The 25,557-nt window shown below is 43.9% G+C and overlaps 1 protein-coding gene across 2 annotated transcripts in view; it reads right to left on the bottom strand.

Annotated features, from left to right (window-relative positions):
* Positions 1–25,557, bottom strand: part of KIAA2012 (KIAA2012 ortholog) — a 128,863-nt gene that overhangs the window by 28,592 nt on the left and 74,714 nt on the right. For both annotated transcript variants that reach the window (XM_053597487.1, XM_053597488.1), the window contains exons 15-16: positions 17,375–17,512; positions 7,884–7,956 (exon numbers count right to left, since the gene is read on the bottom strand). In XM_053597487.1, coding sequence (XP_053453462.1) covers positions 7,884–7,956; positions 17,375–17,512 — 211 coding nt within the window. The remainder of the gene's footprint in view (positions 1–7,883; positions 7,957–17,374; positions 17,513–25,557) is intronic.

Below are 25,557 nucleotides of genomic sequence, written 5' to 3'. Positions count from 1 at the left end.
TTAGGTTTCAACAAATGAATTTTGGGGGAACATAAACATTCAGACATAGAAGCTATTTTTGGCCTTTCTATATGAATTTAAGATCAGCTAATCATGTTTCACCAAAAACCCTGTTGGAGATTTTAAAAATTAGAATTGAATTTATACATTAATTTAGAGAGAATTGTCATTTTTATGTCACTGAGTCTTCCCATCTATGAACATCATATACAGTATTATATAGAACATTATATTCATTCAGGTTTACTTTAATACAATTTTATAACTTCTTCATGAAAGTCTTATACATCTTTTCATAGGTTATATATCTATATATCCTATCTATCAATATCAATAAATATGATAATATATAATGTTATATATTTTCCATTCATTATCACTATTTTGCGATCTCTAATAAATTAATAGGTATGTAGCTGCTGGCATCATGAAGAGACAAGCAAACATTATGTCTCCTAATATTAGAACACAATGTCCTCCATGAAATGGACTTGCCAAAAGGAAAAAACAAAGCCAACCTGAATCTCATCAAGTCTCTGGATCCAAGTACTAAGGTACAAGAAATACAGAAGACAGAGGAACATGTTACACTGCATCATTAGAATGCAATCAGCAAAATCTAGATCATGAGAAACTCAACAGGACAAGTGACCCAACTGCCTAAAAACAAACTAAAAAGAGGGGAGGAAAAACTGAGAGAGAAAGCTATAAATTAAATAAGACTTAAAGGTTATGTCAACCAACTGCAAAGAGACTCCAAAACAATTATAATTAGAACTTTGAAAACTGATTGAATATTCAATTATATTAATCATTTTTAATTTTTAAGTATAATAATGGTAGTATGGTTATGTCAAAAGAATCCTTTCTTACCTTTTAGAGATATATACTCAAGTATACATGGGTAGAATTACATGAGCCTGGAATTTGTTTCAAAATATTATGGAAGATAGGAAGGAGCTGGAAATATAGGTGAACAATATTGGCCAAGAGATGGGTGTCTGGGATTCATTGTGCTGTTCTGTTGTACATGTTTGGGGTTTTTCATGTTATACTAATAGCAATTTTTTTTTTTTTTTTTTTTGAGACAGAGTCTTACTTTGTCACTCTGGGTAGAGTGCTATAGCATCATAGCTCACAGCAACCTCCAGCTCTTGGGCTCAAGCGATCCTCTGGTCTCAGCCTCCCAAGTAGCTGGGATTACAGGCATCTGCCACAACCCCCAGCTATATATATATTTTTTTAGAGATGGGGAGCCAGGGTTCTCACTCTTGCTCAGGCTGGTCTCAGGCAATCCACCTACCTCAACCTCCCAAGTGCTGGGATTACAGGTGTGAGCCACTGTGCCCTAGAGATTTTAAATAGGCTCCAAGATTCATGCTGCTGTAATTTTGTGGTATTTCCCCAACTTTGTAATTATTTCCTAATCAGAAACACATGGATGGTGTTAAAATTTTAAAAATCCAAGGATCTTGGAGTCATTGAAACCAGGGTTCATCTCTCAGCTCCTCTATTACTTGGCTGTGTGACCTTGGGAAAGTTACTTAACCTCTCTGCACCTCACATGCCTTATCTGTTAAATAGGGATAATGCACTTCACCTCTTAACATTATGGTGAGGATAAAATGAGATATATGTACATAAAGCACCTAGCATCATGTCTTGCTTCATAGTAAGTGCCAAAAATTACTTCCCTCTCTCCACCCATCCAGTGACATGTGTGGAAAACTAAGCCAAAAGAACGCTGTATAAAGTCCACAAATTGTTTGGATGGCAGTCCAGGAGTTTGCCCGCCTCCCACCTTTTCCTCAGGACCTTTGCTTGCTTGCTTTTCAGATTTTTAGACTTTCTATCTCCGCTAGTCTCCACCTAGGGATGGACTCCCCAGGCGGTCGCAGCATGTGGAGACATCACAAGCTACTACAGAGAGGAAAAGACAAGATTAAAACATGCGACACACCCAGCACGCCTACCCTTGGGGAGTGACCGCCTGGGGTCTGGAGCTCACTGGCTAGGAGCTTCTTTTGTAAGGATGGGACGACTTCACCGAGCAGAGTAGGCGCTAGTTGGGAGCCTTTGTGGCACCGTGGGGACCTGGAGCGGCGCTATTGAAGTCACAAAAGCTGCTGGAGCCCTGGAGAGGAGCTGGGAGTCCTGCTGCTGGCCCTCTGCCGTGGCAGAGGAGGCAGATGCTGCCACTGCTGGGACACTTTGTCTTCCCCTCCCCTACCCCATTTGGCACATTTCCCCCCCCCCCTTTAAAACACCTGCCTGAAGAATCTCTTCATTCAGATTTTTCTACTTGGGTGTGTGTGTGTCTATGTAGCATTTCTTTTCTTTTCCTTTTTTTTTTTTTTTCCAGTTTCTGGCTGGAGCTGAGTTTGAACCCGCCACCTCTGACCCATGGGGCCGGTGCCCTACCCCTTTGAGCCATGGGCGCCGCCATATGTAGCATTTCTTTACATCCCTATTTTCTCTTGACCTTGTAATCTTCTCCTGGGGTACCTAAGAACCTTCCAGGAAAACCTTCTTTTTGATAGCTGTTAACCTGTGCAGACAGAGCCTGGGGACGACAGTCAGACCTGGACCCTCATCATTGCCCAGCAGCTTTGTGACCAAGGATATTGTTACTTAACCTGTCTGTGCCTCAGTTGTCTCAGACAAATAAGGATAGCAAGGGTTCATCTTCACAGGATTGTTATAAAAGTTAAATGAGACACTTTATAGCCATTACCTCCAGGAAACCCTCCCTGACTTCTCCCTGTAGCTCCTGCCCCAGCCAGGATAAATAGACCTTTCTATGTGGGAGCACTGGAACCATGTGTGTACCTGTCTCCTCTACTGAAGCAAGAGGTGCAGTAAGGAGTGAGTCTTATCTAGCCATGGAGGGTGTGGAACTTAGCAGGGGATCAGTGCGTGTTTGCTGAATGAATAATATAACTTTCCATTCATGCATTCAGTGGCTAAGGACTTAGGAAACCCCGAATCTGGCGGCTGAACCATAGAGCTGTCTCAGTGGTAACTGACAGATACAGCTCCAAGGTCAGTGCATCACGGGAAGAAGGAAATAGACATTGGAAGGTCAACTTTGTTATTGTCAATGAAGAACTGTAAACCTAGAGAGGTCTAGGGGTGCAGGGTGGCCTTGCGCCTTGCAGGACTGTCATGGCAAAGCAGTGCTCTCATTCTTGACCCACTGAGCTCTTACTCACTGGCTGCTGCCTGAGCCAGGGCTCACGTGTGGCACAGGCTTTGCCCATGTCCTCCCAGGATGTCTTGGTCATTGCTTTCCCGAGGGAGATGGGGCACTAGTGGAGCTTTATGTGGGACACAGTGAAGTTAGAAAGGTGGCCTTCCCTGACAGCTGGTGTAGTGGGAGCAGCTTGGGGAGGAGGCCTAGCTCTAGCCCTGCCTCTGCCCCTTTTCATGATGCACGGAGCATAAGAATGGATGGGCCCCTAGAGATTGTCTAACTCAACCTCCTTGGTTATGGAACAGGGTGCCAAGGCCCAGAGAAGTGATGTGCCCTTCCCTGCACTAGGGACCTAATCAAAGGCAGAGCTGGTAAAGGAATCTGAAACCCAGTTTCCTCACCGAGTCTATTCTAGTGTTTCCTAGTATCAATGGGCATCTGAATCACCTGCAGATCTTGTTAAAACACAGGCAGGTCTGGAGTAAGACCCCAGATTCTGCATTTCTAACAAGTTCCCAGGTTTTAGTGGGGGTCTGAACAGGTGATTCTCACAAAAAGCATTGGTCTAGAGCTACCAGCTGCACTGTGGTGTAGCCACTTAGTGTACTAGCCACCAATTAGACCAGTCTTGTCAGGTTGGTGTGGACATGGTGGCTGGTGGGCCATTCACCTGGAAGGCATTCCCATCAGTGTTAGTCATCTGTAGCCTGGGTCTACAGTGGAGATGCAGGTCTTGGCTGGATTCTGTGTGTGCACCCCAGATGGAGGGCTGTGACCTCAGTAACCCCTGCAGACACTGTTTCCTCACAGAGAGTATGTCAGGCACAGAGACATAAAACAGAATTGAAGCCTTCACTGCCCCGTCTTAAGGGTAGTGAAGTTGCTTTTATCATTTTTGAATCCCCTGAATGCTTAGCATATTCATTAATTCATTTCATTTGATTCATTCATTCCCTTATGGACTACTTACTAGGCCTGCATAAAGTACAATCTTTGCCCTCAAGAAGCACACATAACACACGGAGCTGTCAGTAGTACTTACCGGCCGCCTAGTAAGCACGTGCGAAATCGAATTAGACATCAAGACTCCCTGGGATCTCCTGCCTACCAGCTTGAACTCTTCCATGAGAGAGATACAAACATTTCACCTTGTTACTTTGTTAGAACAGTTGAACCAGCATCCTAATTACAACACATCCATCTCTTGAATAAGGCAATAAGGCTCTGAGCCTTCCTCTTCTGATACAACAGAAGTAATGGAAAGAGCTCATTGGTTTCTGAGTAATACATGCCTCCCCTCCACATCATTCCAGGCTGCTCCTTAGGGACCCCTTATACATCATGCAGGTCCCCCAAATTTCTCATACCTAAGAATGTCTTAAAGCAGTTCTACCACATTCCAAGGAGTTATGCTACTAATTTCACTGAATGCAGAAGGTGGGAAGGCCGTTTCATTCATTTTGGGGCTGCTGCCCACACCAGGACTTGGGTAAAGAAGGACTTAAGCAGAGGACTCAACAAACATGCCCTTTTGCCATTGACACTGGACTGGAAAGTAAAGGAATCATCATGTTATCCTCCTTGAACAAAGCTCTCCTGACAATATGAAAATTATGCTTATTATAGTTACTATAATTTAGGTTTTTAAAAAATAGAGTAATAGCTAAACCTTCCTGAGCACTTACTCTGTGATAGGTACTTTTCTAAGCATATCCATGTACCAACTCCTCACGTCACAACCACCTCATGGGTTAAGTACTATTAGCACCTGTATTTTACAGGTAAAGAAAAAAGATGCTCAAGGAAATTCAGTAACTTACACGAGGCTACCTGGCTAGTAAGTGGTGGAGCTAGAATTTGAACCCAGGGAATCGGACTCCATAATCAGTTTTCTTGATCACAATCATGCTGCCTTAACAGTGCCTACTCCCTGATTCCTATCCCCCACCTATTCTTTTCTTTGTTCCTTTACCTATTATTTTTAAAAGAACAGATTAAATTGAGTTGCTGCCAAATTCAGAGAAATAAATACTAGAAACAAGGTCCAGGGCAGTGGTTTAAAAGTATAGTTCCTGGTCCTCGAGCATCAGATTCACTTGGGAAATTACTAAAAATACAAATTGTCATTCCTCAGCCCAGATCTTCTGAATCAGAAATCATGGGGGGTGCCCAGGAATCTTTATTTTAAGGCTTCCAGGTGATGCTGATGCACACTGACGTGTGAGAACCATTGGCCTGGGAAATAAAAAAGAACTGAAATGGTATTTTCCTTGGACTTTGGAGATGGAGTGGGTGGGGGGACAGTAAAGTTTTGAATTTAAAACAAAAGCAATGTCCCAAATCTCCTTTGATTTGGAGGTTGCTAATTTGGCCTATCTGGTGAGAACTTGCATGAGATATTCTCACCAAGTCAAAGACTCACAGTATTTGCACAGGAGGTTGGCGCTGGCTCACTGCTCATAATTAACCATGAAGATCATGACTTAATTTATAGTAGGAAAAAATCCTGACAATTAGAGCTGTAAGACCTTTATGAGGTGGCTGGGAGGACTGATCCTTAAATAGTTAAAAAGAATTTCTTGGCACTTGGCACTCCCTCATTTTTTTTCTTCAAAGACTTGAAATCCTTTTTTAAACATTAGCATTTATCATTCAGGACAGGCAAATGCCTTCTTTAATTTTCTGCAGTGATATTTCATTGCATTAAAGACGGTCAGAATAACCTTTATGGAACTCAGCTGGAGCCTGCCCTTCTGGGGAAGGAGACAGGAAATCTGTTTTGACTGACTTGGTCATTGCTTGGATTTGGCCATGTTCTGTGCTGCCTAAAACCTTCATTGCACTTGGCCAAGAAATTGGAACCCTGTCAGTGTTCACATTCTGCAGATGTGATTTATGACATGGAAGATCTGAAGGCTGGCACATGTTTCTTCGGCTTCTGTCACTCAGCTTTGAAAATAGAAGTGGCGAGAGCCTCATATTAGCAGAGACCCTGCTGAAAAACTTGACCAAACCCAGGGATCAGGCCACTGTAGTATGTTACTGTCTGATACCCAGAAACAGTGAGATCTTTTAAAATTGGTATAAAATTACCTTTGACTAGGATGTCAATTGAAAGAAATGATAAAAGATATAAACAAAGATTAAGTTTTGTTTAAATCCAAAATCTGTGACTTTGCACAGTTATCTTATGTACTTTTCTGGTCTCCTTCACCCTGCAGGGGTCCAGAGGAGATAGGAGGAGGCATGGTGTCATTTCCCAGATGCCTTAACAGTGACCACAAGAGGATAGATAGATATTTACTTGCTGTGATATCCAAGTTGAGATTAACATTCACTAAAAGGCTCCTTTACATGAATTACTTCATCTGTTTCTCATGTGACCATATGTTTTCAGATGAGGAGACTGAGGCAAGGAAGATAAGCAGAGGCAGTCCAACTCCAGAGCACATGCTCTCAGCTCAGCAGCTCAGACCTGCAGCTGCTAGCCTGTATGGAGTGCTTTTCTGTAAATTAGAAAAAGGTGCCTCAGGCCAGGTGTGGTGGCTCACTCTTGTAATCCCAGCCCTCTGGGAGGCTGAGGTGGGAAGATCACTTGACCTCAGGAGTTTGAAAGCAGTCTGAGCAAGAGCAAGAACCCTGTCTCTATTAAATACAGAAAAAATTGGCTGGGTGTGGTGGTAGGCACCGGTAGCGCCAGCTACTTGGAAGGCTGAAGCAGGAGGATCATTTGGGCCAGGAGTTTGAGGTTGCTGTGAACTAGGCTGATGCCATGGCACTCTAGCCTGGGCAACAGAGTAAGACTCTGTCTCAACAAAAAAGGAAAAGAAAAGAAAAAGGTGCCTCAGTAGGAGAGTCAAGTAGGAGAAGAAGCCCCTGTGGGTGGAGGTGGCCCAGTGCAGGGTGCATGGATTAGGCAGCAGAGCACAGGCTGGATTTCGTCCCCCACATGTCGCCTCTGCTGGATGCCTTTGCACAGCGAACAAGCTCCTGTCTGGTCCTGCATACACTTCTTAGTATGCAGAGACTCTCACACATCTGTCTGAGGAAGCTGCTAGCTGGGAAGCATCATGCAGCATCCCAAGTACCCCAGGAAAGAGTTTAGAGTCTAGTTCAGGGCCTGGAGACAGGGACAATCCCAAGAAGCCCAGTGGTCTGGGCCCAATATTTCCTAGAAGCACCACCATCACCACCACCACTATCATCATCAAATGCAGCATCATTTTTGGAGGAAGCCACAGTCAAGTAGCTCTGGCCATCCAGAGCTATAGGTGACAGGGGCTGGGTCTCTAAAGTTAATAGTCTGTCCTCTAGGAAGGGGACCTCAGCCAGCACACCTGCATATCCAAGGACTCCCAGGAAAGTGAGAGAAACAAGAAGGTAGAGGTGCACGTAGCCTTTTTTGTGGGTTCCCAAAGTCTCTACTCTTTTATATCAATCTGCAGCCTCTGGCAGGAAAGAAATCTTTCAGTAAATCCAAGGACATGAAGCATATTATTATCATTTGATTTGTGATGCAGCAAGCGATGCATTAACACATTGGAGTCTTAACTCAGCACAATCTGTGTTCTGACTTACCGACACATGGCCTGAAAGGAAATGGAAGGGTCATTCCCCATTAACATTTTTTAGCAGTGCAAAGTTTTTCTGACAATCTTAAGCGTATGAAACCCACCTGAGCTGTGTCTACCTTGGCTGTCTTGATGACTTTCTCTGGGGGATTCCTCTGGTTGTTCATGACAGTCCAGTGCTTCTCCACTGTCCTGCTGGGTTAATGTACAACAAAGAATGCATAAGACAAAATAAATGCAAACACTCCTGTGGTCTGTGCCCTTCAGTAAAAGAGAATCCAGTGTTTTTAGTGGTTCTTTTCTTTCTTTGTCAACCTGCTTTAACTTAAGTGCCAAGAAGGCTACTACTACTAGATGGACAGCCTCATAGAGCAAGGCAGGCTTAGCGGCAACCTTGAACACTGTTAGTTTGCTAGTTGTACTTATTTGAATGGGGTTTTTCTTTCTTTTTTTTTTTTTTTTGAGACCGAGTCTCACTTTGTTGCCTTTAGTAGAGTGCTGTGGCATCACAGCTCACAGCAACTTCCAGCTCTTGGGCTTAGGCGATTCTCTTGCCTCAGCCTCCTGAGTAGCTGGGATTACAGGTGCCTACCACAACACCCAGCTATTTTTTTTTTTTTTTTTTTTTTTGTGATTGCAGTTTGGCCAGGGCCGGGTTTGAACCTGCCACCCTCGGTATATGGGGCCAGCGCCCTACTCACTGAGCCACAGGCGCCGCCCTTGAATGGGGTCTTATCCCATTCATTGGCCAAGTGCTCGATGCCTGGCCTATGTAGGAGTTTAGTGAGGGAAAAATGTCGTAGGCAAAGTCCAACTGGCAGAAGGGAGCAGGGCACCTCCGGGGATTGAGGGAGGACCGGCACGACTAACGCAGAGACTGAGAGAAGCTGGTGGGGCATGGAGGAGTCAGACTCCTGGGGCCTTGAAAGCAGGTTAAGGACTTTGGTCTTTATCTTGACAAATGGAAGGCATTGAAGTTTTAAATCAGGGAAGCTAAAGGGTCAGCCTGGCCTTTTGTGGAGTTCCCGAGATTACCACAGATTGGGTTTTCATCACATTCCATCCTCTCTTTGCAATGCACCATCCAGAAGTGTCCACAGCAGTGGTTCTCAACTCTGGCTGCACATTAGAATTATTTGAAGGAGTTTCAAAAAATGTAACTCCCAGAACTTAACCCCAAACAATAAAATCAGACTCTCTGGAGCCGGGATATTTTTAAGGCCTCTAAGTTGCTTTCAATATGAGAATCACCGGAAGAGCAGCTCTTTAGTACCAAAGTAACATGGCAGGTAGAGTCAGTGGCCTAGGTAAGCTCCTTGTGTCTGATGAGGCCAGCTCTGGCCCTTTGTCACCTAGCTGCCTGCTCCATCCACAGTTTCATTTCAGCAATAGAGCTAGAATCTGATGTGAAAGGCCCTGGGAGTTTCTCTTGGTTTACCCTCATCCGAAGTGATAATCAACTTTCCACTTTATTATCAAAGATGCAACCTGCTTTGGAAGAGAAAATTAATTATCTACTAATTTGGCACCCTTTAATTCCCTTCTGAGTTTTCTCACCTGGTGACTTTTTTACCCTGCGAGTTTCTCACTTGTTAGCTTAGTATTTGTAGCTGATGAGATGCTACATAAAAAAGCTAAGGCAGATAAGTAATTTTCTTTCTTTCTGGTTTCTCTTTTTGGAGACAAAGCTGATTTGGCCTGGTACAGCAAAAAATTCATACCTGAATAATTGGAAAGGTTTAAAGAAATATTGTAGGAAAAACCTGCTTTGGTGATAGCAAACAGCTAAGTTAGAAGACTAGAAAGAGATATTTTTTAAAAAATCCCTGTTTATAAATGTTTATAATCAAGCAAGAAATTGGATTAAAAGAGAGAAGCAAGTTTCTTCTTTAGAAGAATTTCAAAGCCAAGAAGAGTAATTTTTAGCCTCAACAACATGCAGCTATGACCCTTCAGGGGCAAGGAATACTCTTCTCATTTCACAGATGGGGAGATGGAGGCAGACTCAGAGATTTGGAAGAAATCTTCAGGTGAATACTTGTCAGAAAAAGAAGTAGTCTTAATTTGAAACTCTGTCCACTCATTTGTATATTGTTTAGAAAAGTCTCACCCCCCCATCATTCTTAGATATATAAGCACATTTGTGAAATGATTTATACTGAAGGTCATTCATTCATTGAATGAATTGGAAACAACCTAAATGTCCATTAATTTTGGACTAGTCAAATAAATTACAGTTAGTTTATACAATGGAATACTATGCAACCATTAAAAGGAGTGAGGCATCTCTATGAATTAACGTAGAAAGAACTCCAAGACATACTAAGTAAAACATATTAAGACTCTGGGCTTGGCGCTGGTGTGCAGTGGTTAGGGCGCCGGCCACATACATCGAGACTGGTGGGTTTGAACCTGGCTCAGGCCTACTAAACAATGACAACTACAACAAAAGAATAGCTGGGCATTGTGGCAGGCACCTGTAGTCCCAGTTGCTTGGGAGGTTGAGGCAAGAGAATCGCTTAAGCTCAAGAGTTTGAGGTTGCTGTGAGCTGTGACACCATGGCACTCTACTGAGGGCAACATAGTGAGACTCTGTCTCAAATAAAAAAATATTAAGACTCTGGACAATGTGAATAATATGGTAAAATTTGCATAAATTATCTATCTGTGTATTTATTTAACTGTACTTGTTTATACATGCAGGAAGGGCACATGGGAAACTAGCAACAGAGGTTGTTCCAGGGAAGTAAACTGAGTGGCTAAAAGACATGCTGTTTTCTTTCTTTCCTTTTTTTTCTTTTGGAGACAGTCTCTCTTCATGGCTTAGGCTAGAATACTGTGATGTCAGCCTTGCTCACAGCAACCTCAAACTCCTACGTTCAGGTGATCCTCCTGCCTCAGCCTCCCAAGTAGCTGGGACTACAGGCACCTGGCACAACGCCTGGCTAATTTTTTCTATTTTTAGTAGAATTAGGGTCTTGCTTTTGCTCAGGCTGGAACTCCTGAGTTCAAGTGATCCTCTACCTTGATCTCCTAAAGTGCTAAGATTATAGGTGTGAGCCACTTTGCCCCGGCCTGCCACTTTTAATATGAGTTACAAATACAATGGCTAAACCAAGTAATGGAAGCATAGGTGATAATACTTGGTGAGTGAGCAAAACCAACTGAGGGACTGCAAATTCTAATCCCAGCTCTGGTATTCTGACCAAGTCATCTGCTCTTTCTCTGCTTATTCAGCTAATGAACATTTATTGAGTGTCTGCTGTTTGCCAGATGCTATGTTAGGCATTGAGTCCTCAAAGATGAAAGATCTATTCATGGGATGCTCCTAACTTGTGGGGAAATGGCAAGTCAGTTTGCAATGCAGTGTGATAAATGTTGTGGCACATTATGACAGGTTTCTGCCGGGCCTCATGAGAGGTGAAGCTAAATTAGAACGGAAAGGTTTGTTTACCAGAAGACATAGTGCTAAATCTTGCAGGAAGGGAAGGTAGGACAATTCCAGGCCGAGGAAACAGCACATACTGGTTGGGGGCAGTTTGGTGCAGGAGACAGTGTGGGGACAATTTAAATTAGACATAGGCCAGATGTTACATGTTGCAGTTCTGAGCTTTAAAGAAATTGCATTTGTTATATTTTCTATTTTTAAAAGAAATCTGTATCTGATGCAGGGAATTTAACCAGAAGGCCAATGGAGACACAGTAAATAATTTTGAGCAAACCGGTGATAAGCCTGAACTATATTTAGAAAGAGCACTGGCAGCAGTGTGGCATTATAGGACTGGAGGGGCTGGTGGGGGAGAGTCACTACACTGTGTAAACACAAACTACAGTATTGAAACCAGCATGTGACAGTTTCCCAAGTGGCTGGGGTTCAAGTACTGGAGGCCTTACTCCTACACTTCAGATCATAGGAGTTTCTTAACCCGTGAGCCTCAGTTTCTTTAACTGTACATGACAGGAACTGGACAAATGATCTTAGGTTCTCATCTGTCGTTGGAAAACCTGTCGGGCCTGCCCTCCGTCCTTATGTGTAGGAGCCTGTAGGTCAGTGGTTAGGACACCATCCACTTGCACCAGGGCTGGTGGGTTCAAATCCAGCCTGGGCTTGCTAAACAACAATGACAACAACAACAAATAGCCGAGCTTTGTGGCAGGCACCTGTAGTTCCAGCTACTTGGGATGCTGAGGCAAGAGAATTGCTTAAGCCCAAGAGTTTGCAGTTGCTGTGAGCTGTGTCGGCATAACACTCTACTGAGGGGGACATAGTAAGACTATCTCAAAAAAAAAAAGTGAGACTCCTGTCTCTACTAAAAATAGAAAAAACTAGGCTGGGCAAGGTGGCTCACCCCTATAATCCTAGCACTCTGGGAGGCCAAGGTAGGTGGATCGCCTGAGCGAGAACAGCCTAAGCAAAAGTGAGACCCTGTGTCTACCAAAAATAAAGAAAAACTAGCAGGGGCGTTGTGGCAGGAGCCTGTAGTTCCAGATACTCATGAGGCTAAAGCAAGAGGATTGCTCAATTTCAAAAGTTAGTCTGAGGTTGCTATATGCTATGATGACATCATGGCATTCTACCCAGTGCAAAAGAGTGAGATACTGTCTCGAAATAAATAAATAATAAAAAGCAAAAGAAAACTGTCATAAAAATCATAAGGTACCTTGTGTTATTAACATCAAGATAGATTATCAAATCTCTGCTCCCCCTCAGGTTCTGAAGCCAGAACAAAGAGGTACAATTCATTCTTCACAGGAACAAAACAGACAGACCTCATCAATACCTGGTATTGTGGGTTTTGCCCTTTGAATCTTATTAATAGCTCTGTGTGCTGGCAGCCATGTTACAGATCATCTTTGAGCCTCAGTTTGCTCATCTGCACAGTGGAGATCCGCACATTTATCAGAAAGGATGACAGGGAGATTAAACAAGGTCCAATATAGGACGGGCCTGGCAAGGATCAGTGAAGTTTGTTTTTTTCTTCCTTACAAATTGAGTCATTTCTAGATGTGAACATTCTTTGAAAATTATCATTTCATGTAATTCTTGCCTCATTGTTGTGAGACAGGTATGGAAGTGTCAGTATTTTTATCTTTGTTTTATTAAAGAAGAAACAGAGTCCCCAAAGTGTTACAAGGTCACTCGGAATCAGAGAAGTCCTGCAAGGCCTCCCAACCACTGGTCTGACACCTTAATATTGATAATATTCCATTTAATCCTTAGCTTCAAGTCTTGAAACCAGGCTGGGCCTGGGGGTTGTACCTGTAATCCTAGCACTTTGGGAGGCCAAAGTGAGATGATTGCTTGAGACCAGGAGTTTGAGACTAGCCTGGGGAATTGTGATGTCCTGTCTCTACCAAAAAACAAACGAAAAAACTATCCACGCATAGTTGTTGGTACCAGTCATTGAAATCCAGGCCATCTCTCCCTGATGTGACCACAAAATTCAGTGGCAGTGGTAGCCACCCTCTGCTTGGTGGGATGTACCCACACCTGTCCACATGAGTAAAGCCTGAGACCGGCTGCTCCAGGCACATCTGTCTTTTGTCCCCACATTCAGGCTAGTTCCTCTACCTTGCATTTGAGTGCACTGTGTACTGTCTGTGTGATGACTGTGAGGTGGAAGCTTATTTCTCATTCTTCAGATCTTCTAGGCCTAACATGCATGTGTATACCCTTTGATGTCAATGTGGAGTATAAGTATATTTGATTCTGTATCTAGCATTAATAGGCATTATTGCTATTTCCTCTCCCACTACCATGACCTAACCCTGATAATTTAAAAATTTCCTGGAAAAAAAAAATAACCCATGCTATTCTAATTTATTCATCAATTACCACTTCTTTTTTTTTATTATTATTTTTTTATTGTTGGGGATTCATTGAGGGTACAATAAGCCAGTTACACTGATTGCAATTGTTAGGTAAAGTCCCTCTTGCAATCATGTCTTGCCCCCATAAAGTGTGACACACACTAAGGCCCCACCCCAATTACCACTTCTTTTTGAAAAACAGAATTGATTTTTTACAAACATGATTCAATTTTTAAATGAACCCAGGTGTACTCTAGATCATCATATTTCCACAAATCTATGCCTTATATAAACAGATTATCCTATATAATGAGCTAATCATGTTGCCTTTCATAAGGAGGTCCTTAAATCTAAGGAGGATTCCATATACAATAAAAGGGAATGAATGAGGCTCTCCCACAGCACGCTGAGCCTGCCTCTGTCGTGATGTTGGACTGATACTATCTGTTTCATTGTTTATCTTCCTCTTAGATTCTAGGCTCCTTGGAAGGTCAAGAATGGAGATGATTCATCTCTGTGCCTAGCACAGGGTCTGATACACAGAGAATGCTCAGTATATGTTGGTTGAAGGGAACTGAAAGATCATTGGGAGAGAAAGCTTTACACTGGCGCCACTAAACTTGAGTGGGATTGGAAGGAAGGCACAGTACTGTGAGATCAGAAAAATCTTCCTGCAGCAGATTGAATGTGTCCACAGGGATGGAATTTTCTAGAGCAGCGTTCTCAACCTGTGGGTCGCAACCCACAGGAACTGTATTAAAGGACCATGGCATTAGGAAGGTTGAGAACCACTGTTCTAGAGGGAGGAGAGCTGGCTGCCTGGCTAAAATGACAGGCAGTATTTTGATTGAATAGGGCTCAGCTGGGGTCTGCAGTGAAGCTTTGCAGTGGACTGCTGAGAGCACAGGCACTGGAGTGGGGGCTGCCTCACTTTGAATCTTGTTTCTGTCATTCACCAACTGTACGAGTTTCAGGAAGTTATTTAACCTCTCAAAGCCTTAGTCTTCTCATCTCTAAAACGAGAGAATTCTACCTGCTTGGATTCATTTTGTGAATCAAATAAGTGCATGTATATAAAACTTGAAACAAAGCCAGGTGCAGAATCAGTGCCCAGTAATGTTAACAATTGTGATTATTAGCATTTCTCTGCATTCTCTTTTTCTGCCTTCATCTTTCTTACCTCCTACCCTCATCCCATGTAATGTGCAATGCTTCCCACATCTACCAGGCAAAAATCCATGAAATGCCCTGTGGACAGGTAGGACATACACAAATGAATGTACAAAATGAGTTAGTTTCTGTACAGCCCAGATGTGGAGGACAGCCTGTGTGATTTTCTCTGTTTGAACACTTTTATCTATACTACCCTGGTACCGAGTCTTACTTAGGCAATCACTAAGAATCTGAGAGCTATCGTGTCAATAAGGAGAAGGTCTATCTAGGGCAGTGGTTCTCAAACTGTGTTTTGCAACCCACAGGAACTGTATGAAAGAGCCATGGCATTAGGAAGGTTGAGAACCACTGATCTAGAGAGAGCTGTTAACTCTGAATAATCCCAAGAGGAGGTATAGTCTTTTGGGAATCAGAAAACCAAGTATATGCTCCATGAGTCCTGTGGAGGCAAGTTGAGTTACTATTTCTGTGAGTCCTGAAGAGGATAGACTGAAACGTGGGCCTTAGGGATGACGACACTTTTCCTTCCACAGTGCCATGCCGTAATTACTGAACAACAAAAAAGTGTAACGCAAAGGCATCTTGGGCACTAAATATACAACACTTATTGTAAATACATGTATATTCTTATTTCATTTCCTTAGCAATTATCACCTTTTAACATGCTAGATACTTTGCTTATTTATGTTTATTTTCTATTTCCTGCCTTATCCTGGAGCAGGGAAGGGATCTTGATTTGTTTTGTTCATTGATAAAACCCAAATGCCCTGAAAGTACTGATTACATGGCAGGTTGCAGGTGCTCAGATATTGGTTAAGTGAATGAATAGTGATTATGGAGATGATCTCTCTTCCCAGAGAGTACCAACTCTTCAAGCCCTAGGGAAAGAACAAGACTATTGCTAAGAATAAAGAGATAGTTTCACTAATGTGAGTAATGAAGTATGTCACCTTGTGTAGAGTGCTGTATTGTCACAGCTCACAGCAATCTCAAACTCTTGGGCTCAAGCCATCCTCTTACCTCAGCCTCCCATATAGCTGCCCGACACAATATCTGGCTATTTTGTTTTTAGAGATGGGGGTCGGGGGTTCACTCTTGCTCACCTGAGTTCAATCAATTCCCCTGCCTGGGCCTCCCAGAGTGCTAGGATTACAGGCATGAACCACTGCACCTGGCCCATGGAAATACTTTTTGCATACCTATAGCTAACATCTTGTTTTGCTTTCCAGAATCATTCTCCCTTCTTGTAGTTCTTTATTTTTCCTATAGAGAAGGGGTCTTACTTTAATGCCCAGTCTGGAGTGCAGGAATATAGCACATGACAGCCTCAAGTGATCCTCTTGCCTCAACCTTCCAAGTAGCTGGGACAATGGACACCTGCCTCCATGCCCAGCTCTTCTTATAGTTTAAAATACCCTGTTTTCCTTTGTCAGACAACTTTCTTCTCTCCATTCTCAGTCCCTGTGGCTCCAGGGTGGATCAATGGCATTTCATTTGGGCAGGGACAAGTGACTCAGGTTGGTTGTATTCAGTTTCGGAACAACTGGGGAAAGAGAAGCTAGTGGCCAGCTTGCCACCACTGGGGAAGACCCTGTCTAAGAAGAAGTCCAGGAAAGCAAAGCCCAGCCAGGGACAGAGACAGATTTTGGGCAAATGTATGACTCTTAATCAAGGCTCCACCCTGCAGAACTTGTATGGGGCAGCCCAGAGACAGCATAACCTGAGACCTTTGGATTAGCTAGTAAGGAGGGTGAACCTCCTGACCTCCAAAGACCCTGCCAGTCAGCAGCACTAGACAGCACCACCACTTGAACGCTGCAAGTATTTGTTCTCTTCTCCCCCTTTTCTGCCTTTCTGAGTCACTTCTTATCAAGGGTCTGGGATATTGTCTCTAAGGTAGTATGAAAGGATTGGTTCCATGGCCATTTATTTTTAGTTCAGTAAGCTCTGAAGAGGGCAAAGAATGGTTGGGAAAAGGGCCTTAAACTAGATGGCTGTGGGCTGAAAAGGATAGGTCAATTCACAGAGCATTTAATGAGCACCTTCCATGTGCCAGGTGGTGTAGGAAGGAGTATTGCAAAGATGGACAAATGCCATCCTCACTACAGGAACTCTCAGTACCCTTAACTAGAAGTGAAGCTGAGCTTGGGAGATCAATGAACTCTCAGAGAACAGAAAACAAGACCAGATGTCCAAAACAGAATCTGAAGTTGACTTCTAAATAGTTATAGCTCAAGAATCAATCTTCTCTAAGTAGGAATATCTATCTCCTCTACCAAGTTATAGTGGTAAAACAGCAAGAATTATTTTAGCTGCTGTGAAGATAAAATGAATTATATTTGCCTGTTTTCTGCGTTGGTTTAAAGTTATTCTTTCTCCTCTCTGTTTCCTGCCTCCCACCACCCAAACCAGACACCCAACTGGTTTGTCCCCGATGGCTGGCTGTGATTACTGTCCTAATTTGTTCTTTCTTCATCTGCTACAAACTGCCTATTTTCTATCCCTTCTGATAATGCAGGAGCTCTGAGGGACTTCTGAAGCTGTTTTTGTACCATGCAGAAGTATATTAACTAGAATCCCGGTGTATGTGTCTATAAACCCCCTCGTCTTCTCAGCGTGATATCACCTTCAGGAACGGCGTCATGTCGATGTGCAGCTTGCGCGGGTAAAATTCTTTTCCGTTTGAACATATCAGCTTTTTATTTATACAACTTTGAGGCTCTCCTGTCTTCTGAGCTGCTGCCTCCAAGGACTGCTGGGCTCCCTGTGAAGAGAAGCAGAAAGACCAAACTTTCATAGGAATGATATACAGTGCAACAAACGTTAGTACAAATCCCCAAATATTTATAGAAAGCAATTTTTAATCATTGGGACAGTAATAGTAACAATTTTTACCATTGAAGAAACATAGGATCCATATATTGAGAGAATAATCTGAGACTGGTTATTAATTAATACCTGGGGAAGTGGAAAAAGGGACCCTCCTAGATCTCAGCATTGTAATTATTTCATTTAACCCTCAGAGTAGCTCTGTGAGGCCAGGTATTATTCCTCCCATTTCACAGATGAGCAAACTGGGAGGCTCTGGAAGGATTAATAACCTGCCCAAAGCCATTCATGGGGCATATGATAGAGCTGAAATCACCATCTGCCAAAGACTTCTTTTTCAATGAGATTTTTTTTTTTTTTTGAGACACTGTTTCACTCTTTCATCCTGGGTAGAGTGCTGTGGCATCATAGCTCACGGCAACTTAATACTCTTGGGCTCGAGATCCTCTTGCCTTAGCCTTCCAAGTAGCTGAAGTAGTTGGGACTACAGGCATCTGCCACAATGCCTGGCTATTTTTATTATTATTTTTTTTGAGATAGAGTGTCACTTCATCGCCCTTGGTAGAGTGCTATGGTGTCACAGCTCACAGCAACCTCCAACTCTTGGGCTTAGGCAATTCTCTTGCCTCAGCCTCCCAAGTAGCTGGGACTACAGGCGCCCACCACAACACTCAGCTATTTTTTGTTGCAGTTGTCACTGTTGTTTTAGTTGGCTGGGGGCAGGTTCGAACCCACCACCCTCGGTATATGGGGCTGTTGCCTTACCCACTGAGCCACAGGCGCCGCCCACCTGGCTATTTTTAGAGATAAGGTCTCCCTCTTGCTCAGGCTGGTTCTCAAATTCCTTAGCTCAAGCAATCCACAGGCTTTGGTATCCCAGAAGGCTAGGGTTACAGGAATGAGCCACCATGCCTGGCCTTTCAATGAGATCTTTTTGATACCTGTATAGCTTCCATCAATGATTATCAAGTCTACCTTGTACCAAAGTGGGTATAGCAAGATTCCAGTTTATTTCCAAGCTGAAAGCATATTTGATTTGTTAGGAAGAGTGATTTGAAGAAATGTAGCAGAGAGGGAAGGAAGGATGGGGTCACAGAGGAGTCTGGGAGGCCTTAGAGGCTCTCCAAGCTTTTGGGCCATCACAACATGCAGAGGGGTCAGGTTTTGGAGCACTACAAAGTTGGAGCTAACGTTGCCCTCCAGCCCCAGATCCACTGCAACCTGGGGGATCTCTGCAAGATGCAAACTAGACCGTGTCACTCCTCTGCTTAAAACCTTTGAAGGCCATTGTCTTCAGGATGAAGGACAACTGACTTACACAGTTTACAAGGCCGGTCCTGCCTCACTCTGTCACTCAACAAGTATTTATTAGGTGCCTTTTCTTTTTTTTTTTTTGGCCGGGGCTGGGTTTGAACCCGCCACCTCCGGCATATGGGACCGGTGCCCTACTCCTTGAGCCACAGGCGCCACCCATAGCTGCCTTTTCTATGGCAGGCAGAGTGACACAGCAGCGCAGCAGCCGAGTCTCTGACCCCAGGGAAAGTGCATGGCTATCTGTGGCACTTTGAGGGGTGAAAGGACGAGCAGGGAAGCGGCCTCCGTTATGTCTGAAGGTGACTCATGATATGTAGAAAAACAAAACAGAAACAGGATTAAGGGAGTAGCTGGGGATGGAAATGGAGGCTCCAGTTTTAAGCAGGAGAGACTAGGAAGGCCCCACGAGAAAGTAATGTTTGAGCAAAACTCTGAAGAGGGTGAGGGAAGGTTCCAGGGGGCCATTTGCAGGAGGTGTTTCCCCCACTGTGGGAAGAGCAGGTGCAAAGGGCCATTTAGTTGCTGGATTGAGGCCCTCACTCAGGCCCTTTCCTTTTCTGGGAGCTCTCTTCTCTCTTCTGGCTCTTCCTCATCAGTGAGGGCTGGCTCCTCTATGTCCTGTGACCTCCCAGAGCCTGGAGCACTCCCACCATCGCCCACAGTGATTGCTCAGGTCTGTGCAGCTGTCTCTCCTCCCTCTAGACTGGAAGCTACCTGTGGGCAGGAACCACAACCGCCCTGTTCCCATTGTCATTGCAGTATCTGGCTCAGGGTCTGGACACCAACATACACCTGATGCATATTCACTGAATAAGAGTAATGAACACACAGGTGAATGACACTGAGGGGCTGGGGTGGCAAGGTACATGTACGGCCCATAGCAGTTCAAACAAGGAGGGACAGTGAAGGCATCTTTAACCAGAAGTATGTGTTGACCTCCAGAGGCCTGTCCTCTGTAAAACACTGGTTTTTCATTCCCAAAGAGAAAAGCTATTAGTTATTTTGGGGACTAATTTGCTGGGGTCACATACATTAATGTGCCATGAGATCACCCTGGGTGTGGATTTGATCATTTCCATATTTTCTAGGAGACTCTCAGATGTCTCTCCGGCCAGTTGTACACTCTCCCTCCCATAATATTTATATTTCTTTTAAGCATTAATGATGAATTAACAGTTGATGGGTCCCCATAAGCAGCTATCATTCCAATGAACACCCACACCCTTTTCCTTTGTTTTAAAATGTGACTAGAAATGAAGATTTTTCTGGACAAATACATATCCAATTTTTTGTCATCAGCCATATATCTGATTAGCTTCTCAGAGTGAGATGGTCCCTCCTCATTGCTAGATCAAATGAAAGCATTTGGTCCAAGCTAGAATCAGACAAAGCATTTCAAGCTTTCTAGCCTCCACAATCAGGCATGAATCACTGGATGGAATAACAGAAATCAGACAATACTGATTTGAAGGAAATTTCTTCATTCTCCCCAGGAGAACATTTCTTATTAGGCCAGAGGACAAAAGGTATAGCCAAGGCCAATTCCAATGGCTGGAATTGCTTTAACTCTTTATGTGGGACTCAGATCGAAGAGTAGGAAGTTGAGAGAGTTTGAGAAAAGGCCCTTCAAGCCACTTGACCTACAAATCTTTTGATAAAATAATTCTCTTGACTGTTCAGCTCATCTCCCTAATGTTCAGGGACCATCGATTCTAGCCTGATGGAAAGTTTCCAGTGAAGGCTCTATAGCCACTGCAATGTGAAGTCCTGTTTTTGCTTATTACATTCAAGTGTTCTAACAAATAAATGATGGTGAAAGTGGGTTTGGGAGATGAGATGAAAGAAAAAATTAAACATAAACAGAGGAGTCTGAGAGGCACCATAAGAGGAAGTAGAATCAGAAAGTTGAAACCAGGAGAGTCATATACTTGGGTTGTTTTTCATTTATTCATTAAATGAATATTTCTTGAGTGCCTGTTGTGTGTCAGATAAACAAGCACGCAGAAAGCAGGATAATTTTAGATAGTGATTAGTCTGTGAATACAAGGCAATGATGACAGGATTTTGGGGTGGTGGTGGTGATGGTGGTGGCTTGCATTGTGTGGTCAGGGAAGGCTTCTCTGAGGAGGTGACGTCTGATCAGAAACCTGGATGACAAGTTGGCGCCACCCCCAGATGGATCTGTCTTTGGCAGTCAGGGTAACTACTATCTCTGCAGTCTGATTATTTGGAGGTAAACCCAGGCAGGGGATCTTTGAAAAGGAAAGTAGAATTCCTACTTTCTAGGCCTGTCTGCCCAGGCTTCTGGCTCCATCCTCACCCTGAGAGGTATGCCACTCCTTTCTGAGTGGTACATCAATCAAAACTGACACTTGCTGCTTTTGGGTATGTTTACGGCAAAGACAGGAGAATAAGTAGTAATCACGAGTCAAGGTCTGTAAAGATGGAGGAGGGAGAAGAAAATACAAGGTTAAATGGAAGGGAAGGAAAATGGGGGCAGTGGAAGAAAGCAGAGATGCTGGAAGCTATTTTGTTTCTTTTATGTGCACACTTTAGTGGGAATGATTAAAAAACGATGGAAGGGTGAAATATTTAGCAGAAAATCAAAACCCCTCCTTTCTCCCATGCTGTATTGTAAATACTTTAATATTTTTATGTTCTGTTAAAGACACCTGGAAGTCTTTCTCTTTAGTAAATGAAACAATAAAGATTAATGAGTTAATTTGGTAAAGCTGACTTGAGTTGTACAGAAGAAGGCATTGCGTAAGTACTTGGCATTTAAAAAGTTATCTGACATTTAAAAGGAGATGACTGTTAATGAATTCAAGAGCTAATCTTATACTCTGACAGAGTGAGCCATGGAAAATCCAGGATTATTATCTTGCTGTAAACACAACGTGATTCAGTGGAGCTATCAAAAAAAGAGCACTATTGGTTACATACAAATATCTATACTCAAACACATACATAATATAGCAAAACCTAAAAAGGCTGTTCATTAAAATTAAATAAGCATTTTATCATTTTCTTTCTTACTTTTGGATTATGATATCTGAGCTACAGACCCAGGGAGAAACTCCTCTCCAAAAACTTTTCCTCCTCCTTACAAGGGGTGTATATTAAAGGATCACTCGTATGGGTTGTCTCTACAGACCTTGGTGCGTCTAACCTTAAGAAGGAGATGACATCCCACCTGAGCAAATACATCCCCACCCATGGCCCCACAGAGCCACCAAAGATAAGGATCTGTCCTGTAAGTGTCCCTCAGGCCCTCCACATTACTGCTCCCACTCCTTTCTAATTGGGGTTCCCCATCTTTATAGCTGTGACTTAATGGTTCCAAGAAGAGCTACTGTCCCTCATTAAGGAGGCTGCAACACTTTTGCTGTCTAACTGCCTCCCACACAGCTCACAGCTCCATTCTGCCTGAGAGCAAGCTGCCAAGAGTCTCTGGGAACCTGTGCGCACGCTGAGCTGGAGGAGAAAAAACAGAAGGAAGGAGGGCCTTTGTAGCCAAGATCTGAAACCTACTGGGGGGACACACCTCACCATTATCTTAATGCATGGAGAGCGGGTAGGGGAGGCCTTTGCTGAAGCCCTTATGTGGTCTATCAAGTTGTCATATCAAAACTGTGTGCAGGGCAACTGTACCCTCCTGTGAGCAAACAAAAGGAAGAGTCAGTCCTTCCTTCTGACCATTAGGCCTCTCTCCTTAGCTAAGAATCTGTGCCTCTACTTCCCTAGGGGGCTCTGAATCCCAGTGGGGATGGAGAGACCGGAGAAATTTAGTCATTGCAGTGTGGGATGGTGTAAAAGGAGGGCTGGACTTTGAACTTTCCCCTCCTCTAACCTTCTGCTGAAGTTGGGGGGTGGGGGACCAAATCCTGGAAGGGTGCATTCCTGCCAGGAACAAAGGGCCTGGCATGTTGCTGTGTTTGGCCTTCTCAAGCCATGCTGTTTCTTGTCCATGGCGGCCCGTGGACCTCAAAGTAGGCAGTAGGAATCAGGACGTAGGTGGTGCTAGGTGTGCATGGAACTCCCTTGGACTCCCTGTGACTAAGCTGCCTGGGAGGTAGACCTGAGTGGGCCAGGGCCATTGTATATGTACATCCTATCAACCTCAGGCTAACCTGGGGGACCCAGCCTGTGTCAAGGGTGACCACCTGGGCCACCCCCAGGTCCCTGTCTGGGTTTCCGAGGCCTGGAGGGGAAGGAGGCTGCCAGTGTGGAGAAGGCCAGATAGAATACCTGGAACCTCAACTCAACAGCCCTGCCTGCCTGTACAGCCTCTTCTGAGCAGAAGAAACCCCAAGCAACAGTGTGCTTCCGCCTGCTACACCTGTGCAGAGCAGTCCATGTGCTGGTCTCCTAGGTTTATCCCGTTGGTCTTGGCCCATATTTTATGTTCTAGAAGCAGTTGGCTGGCAAAAGGCAGCTGAGTGCACTTTTAGGAGAGCTCCATGAGTAGGCACGGTGGAGATACACATAGTTTGGTTAACAGCTAGAGAAGAGCTTTCTTGTTGCCTATCAGGAATGTGGTCTCTGTCTACTTTTTTACACAACCAACTCTATAGAAGTGTTTTTTTTTGAGACAGATTCTCACTATGTCGCCCTTGATAGAGTGCCATGGCGTTACAGCTCATAGCAACCTCAAACTTTTGGGCTTAAGCAATTCTCTTGCCTCCCGAGTAGCTGGGACTACAGGCACTTGCCACAATGGCTGGCTATTTTTGTTGTTATTGTGGTTTAGCAGGCCCAGGCTGGGCTTGAACCCGCCAGCCCCGGTGCATGTGGCCCGTGCCCTAACCACTGAGCTACGCCTGCCAAGCCAAGTTTCTTTTCTTTTAAGAAAGAGTCTCACTCTGTTGCCCAGGCTAGAGTGCCATGGCATGAGCCTAGTACACAGCAACTCTTGGGTTCAAGGGATTCTCTTGCCTCATCCTCCCGAGTAGCTGAGACTACAAGCGCCTGCCACAACACCCGGCTAATTATTCCATTTTTAGTAGAGACGGGGTCTCACTCTGGCTCAGGCTGTTCTCAGACTCGTGAGCTCAGGCAATCCACCCACCTCAGCCTTCCAGAAAGCTAGGATTACAGATGTGAGCCACCAAGCTGGGTCTATAGAAGGAGAGGTGATATCCCCCTGAGCATTTAGCTAATTAGCCCAACAGCTAGCAAATATTAGACTAGGAAGAGAAACATGGCCATCTCTAAGCTTAACTTTTGTAAGAGGCTCATTTGGCGACTTTTGCCAAGAAATTACTCTTTCTGTGCCTCAGCTTCCCTACCTAGAAAACAGGACTAACCTCATTGTTCTCCTCAAGGAGATTTTTGAATAATGAAATCTTGGACACTTTAATTCCAGGGCTTCTGTTATCTGGAAGTAAATCTTATCCATGAATTCTAATTGATATTGTCCTCAGTTTAATTAAGCGCTTTGTTGACACAACAGAATCATTGTTTATCTGGCTTAGCAGGAGCTGGAGGAAAAAAAAAATTTGAGCCAAAATAGTGATCTCTTTTGCCCCCAGGGAGGTAGAAACCAGCCTTTTCTGTTTGGGGGTGTCTAGCTAGCTGTATTCAGGCTGGAATTCTGCCTGTGTTTGAGAGATGACACATCTTATTTTAGCCTGGGAGATGGAAGGTGGGGTGAAGGGTGGGAAATCCAAACAACTCCCTAGTTCCTTCCAAACCCAAACTTTACTAACTCAAAACTGTGTGACTTCCTTTTTTCTTGAGTCTGGCTTGACTTTTCTGACAACAGACAGGGAATCTCAATTTGCACACTGATTCCACTGTGAAAAGGTCATTTTAAATCAGTTGATTTTCACTAGGAAAAAACAATGTTACCTACGGTGCTTTATTTCCCAGACTGGCCCATAAAAAAGTTTATCTAACCCATAATCTAGTCACACTATGGAGCTGAAGTAGCCCTGATAATGCTGTGATGGCAGAGGGCTGGAAGCAGAGAAAGAAAAATGCCCTTTTCTTTCCCCGTTTCCTGTCTCTCCCTCTTCACTGGGCCCTCCTGTCCTCTGAACTCTAGGTTTTCCTGGTAGCCATGTGCTATGGGCATTGGAGCCCTGCTGACACAATGCTCCTGGCCCTCAAATTCCTGCCTCCCCCACATTCCCCAGATCTCAGCTGTGTTCCCTTAGGTAAAGGTGGAGGAGTGGGGGGTGGGGGGATGAGGGAATTAAAAAAATTCACAGTGAGATATGAGAAACCCAAAGGAATCTCTAACAGGTAGAATTTTAGGCAGTGAAATGAAGGGAGAACTCCCGATGGCATGGAGGTATTTGGGAAATAGAAAAGTGTTTTGGTTGGGGAGGTGGGGAGTGATGGTGGGGGCGTGGGGGAGTGGGAAAAGGGAGAAAGAGTAGTAGGTTAACTCATAGTCCTCCTTTAAATTGTCCTGCTTTTCAAGCTTCTCCTTGTCCATGTCTAAACTTTTAGATTGTATACGATCTCCAAGTTCTGTTTTATAATGACTTTCAGGGCAGAGGCCAGGGGAATAAAATAGTAATCATTATTATAGTTTATTGGGGGCAACCTAGTGCCAAGCATTGCGTGAATCTCATCCCATATATGTTTTATCTAATCCTTGTAATAATTCCATAAGGGAAATATTATTACCCTGTATAGATGAGGAGATTGAGCCTGAAA

The sequence above is a fragment of the Nycticebus coucang genome, chromosome 7 (genome assembly GCF_027406575.1).
Source record: "Nycticebus coucang isolate mNycCou1 chromosome 7, mNycCou1.pri, whole genome shotgun sequence".
In the NCBI taxonomy this organism is placed as follows: Eukaryota; Metazoa; Chordata; class Mammalia; order Primates; family Lorisidae; genus Nycticebus; species Nycticebus coucang.
This window is presented reverse-complemented; position numbering and strand designations above follow the sequence as displayed.